Below are 1,853 nucleotides of genomic sequence, written 5' to 3' on the forward strand. Positions count from 1 at the left end.
GGTAGTGGATGAAGAATACTTTGGAGCTCACAGACAAGACCGCTGATTAATTCATTTCTGGAGTTCTCCGACATGGCTACGCACAACTGCACAAGCGACACAACTGCAGTACCTTTATTACATATCCCCTGCGCTCGCAATAACTTGTCGTGGATGACTCCACCGATCGATCTACTTCTTCAACTCCCAAGTTATTGCGCCATGGCAACCACTACTACTCGCTTGCCGTCTGACGCCATTTACTCGCCCGCACCCGTCCATCTCCTCTTCTCCTTTAAACCCCCGACTCCCGCGCACTCGCCATCGCAGCTCAGCTCAGCAGAGCAGAACCCCCTGCCGCTGCACTCTCGCCTGAGCCACCTCGCACGGACCGACGCAATGGCCAAGTGGTGGCTCGTCGCCTCCCTCCTTCTGTGTGTCGCGGTGGCGACAGCGGCGGCCCGGGGCGTGCCTGCCAGCGACGACTGCGACACCGTTGCTGCTGAGGCCGGTCGTGACGGCGCTGGTCTCGACGAAGCCAAGACCGTCTTCGGTGGGAGCAATGACGGCGGCCTCTTCGGTGGCGGCGTCAACGGCGGCCCGCTCGGCTCGGGGATCGCCGGGTTCGGCCCGCACGGCGGCTTCGGGGCTGGCGCCGGGCCGTTCGGTGGGTTCGGCGGCGGGTTCGGCGCTGGCGGGGGTGGAGGAGGAGGCGGCGGCGGCGGCGGCCTGCCTTAAGCGGTCGTTGCCAGTACGTGCGCGCTTACGTGACCGTACTACGCGTTTGTGCATTCTTTATTACATGCATTAGTGGTCTAATAAAAAGCCTTTTGTGATTAGCTGTGTCAGATGTACGGCTCGTATATGTGGTGTTGCCATTGCCCTCGGTTTGTGTGTGTCTAATTAGTTAAGACGTTAAGTAGTGGTTGAGTGGTGTATTGGCGTGCATGAAGTGGAGCCGTGTTGCGGAGTTTGACGTGAGTTCATCTGCTAATTCAGCTGCCACAGCTGCCTGTATTCAATTGCGAAGCTCCAAAGTTCAATCTAGTGGCAGATTTTCATCGTCTTATTTTGAATTCCATTTTGTGTATCTGCAAAGCATATTGCCTCATTTAGTGGTGGAGGCTCTACCGACATATTCACTTTATAAACACGATTTTATCCCATTTTAGCATTTTTCTTGTTTTTGTCAATGTAGGACCGGTACGTTAACATGGTGCAACAAAATGTGTAAAGAACCGAAACATGGTGCAACAAAATGTGTAAAGAACCGAGGTCACCGTCGATGATCATGTCTAGACTTGTTTTCCTAAAATCAACAGGAGGACCTCCCCGATTCCATCGATCAGATCAAGAAACCGAAACACTTCGGCTCGAGGTTCAGTTATTACAAAACCACGGTTCAAAAAATCGGGCGACATACCGATTCATCGTGGTAGCCGATAAGATTTTGTCATACCAGCTGATTTGTCGCCGGCATGATATTTCATCCGATTTTCCCATTTGATGACCGATATTTCGGACGATTTCCAGTGAAATTTTGCTGAAATTCGTTTTGATATTTTTGTCCTATAGTTTTGAAGAACTATGCATTAGGTCAAAATTTCCATTTTCTATTGTTTCAAATGCAAGGAATCAAGGTAATACTTATGTTCAATTCTCTAAAATTATTTTCACATAGCATACTATAGAAAATTTATTGCAGAAAATTAGGATTTACAAAAAAATAAGCCGATAAATGACCGACCGATAAGATTGATTAATCACCCGATAAGAGATTTATCTCCATTTTGAGGCAGACCGATTAGTTACCGATTAACGATTTCTTGAACATTGTTACAAACAACTCAAAATAAGAGGTCTTTCCTTTCTCC

General features: G+C 48.7%; 1 protein-coding gene across 1 annotated transcript; it reads left to right on the forward strand.

Annotated features, from left to right (window-relative positions):
* The first annotated feature begins 220 nt into the window (after positions 1 to 220).
* Positions 221 to 1,048, forward strand: LOC127322126 (uncharacterized). The gene has a single exon (XM_051351087.2). The coding sequence runs from the start codon at positions 379 to 381 to the stop codon at positions 715 to 717; it is 339 nt and encodes a 112-aa protein (XP_051207047.1). The 5' UTR covers positions 221 to 378; the 3' UTR covers positions 718 to 1,048.
* The last annotated feature ends 805 nt before the right edge of the window (positions 1,049 to 1,853 follow it).

This window comes from Lolium perenne, chromosome 2 (assembly GCF_019359855.2).
Source record: "Lolium perenne isolate Kyuss_39 chromosome 2, Kyuss_2.0, whole genome shotgun sequence".
In the NCBI taxonomy this organism is placed as follows: domain Eukaryota; kingdom Viridiplantae; phylum Streptophyta; class Magnoliopsida; order Poales; family Poaceae; genus Lolium; species Lolium perenne.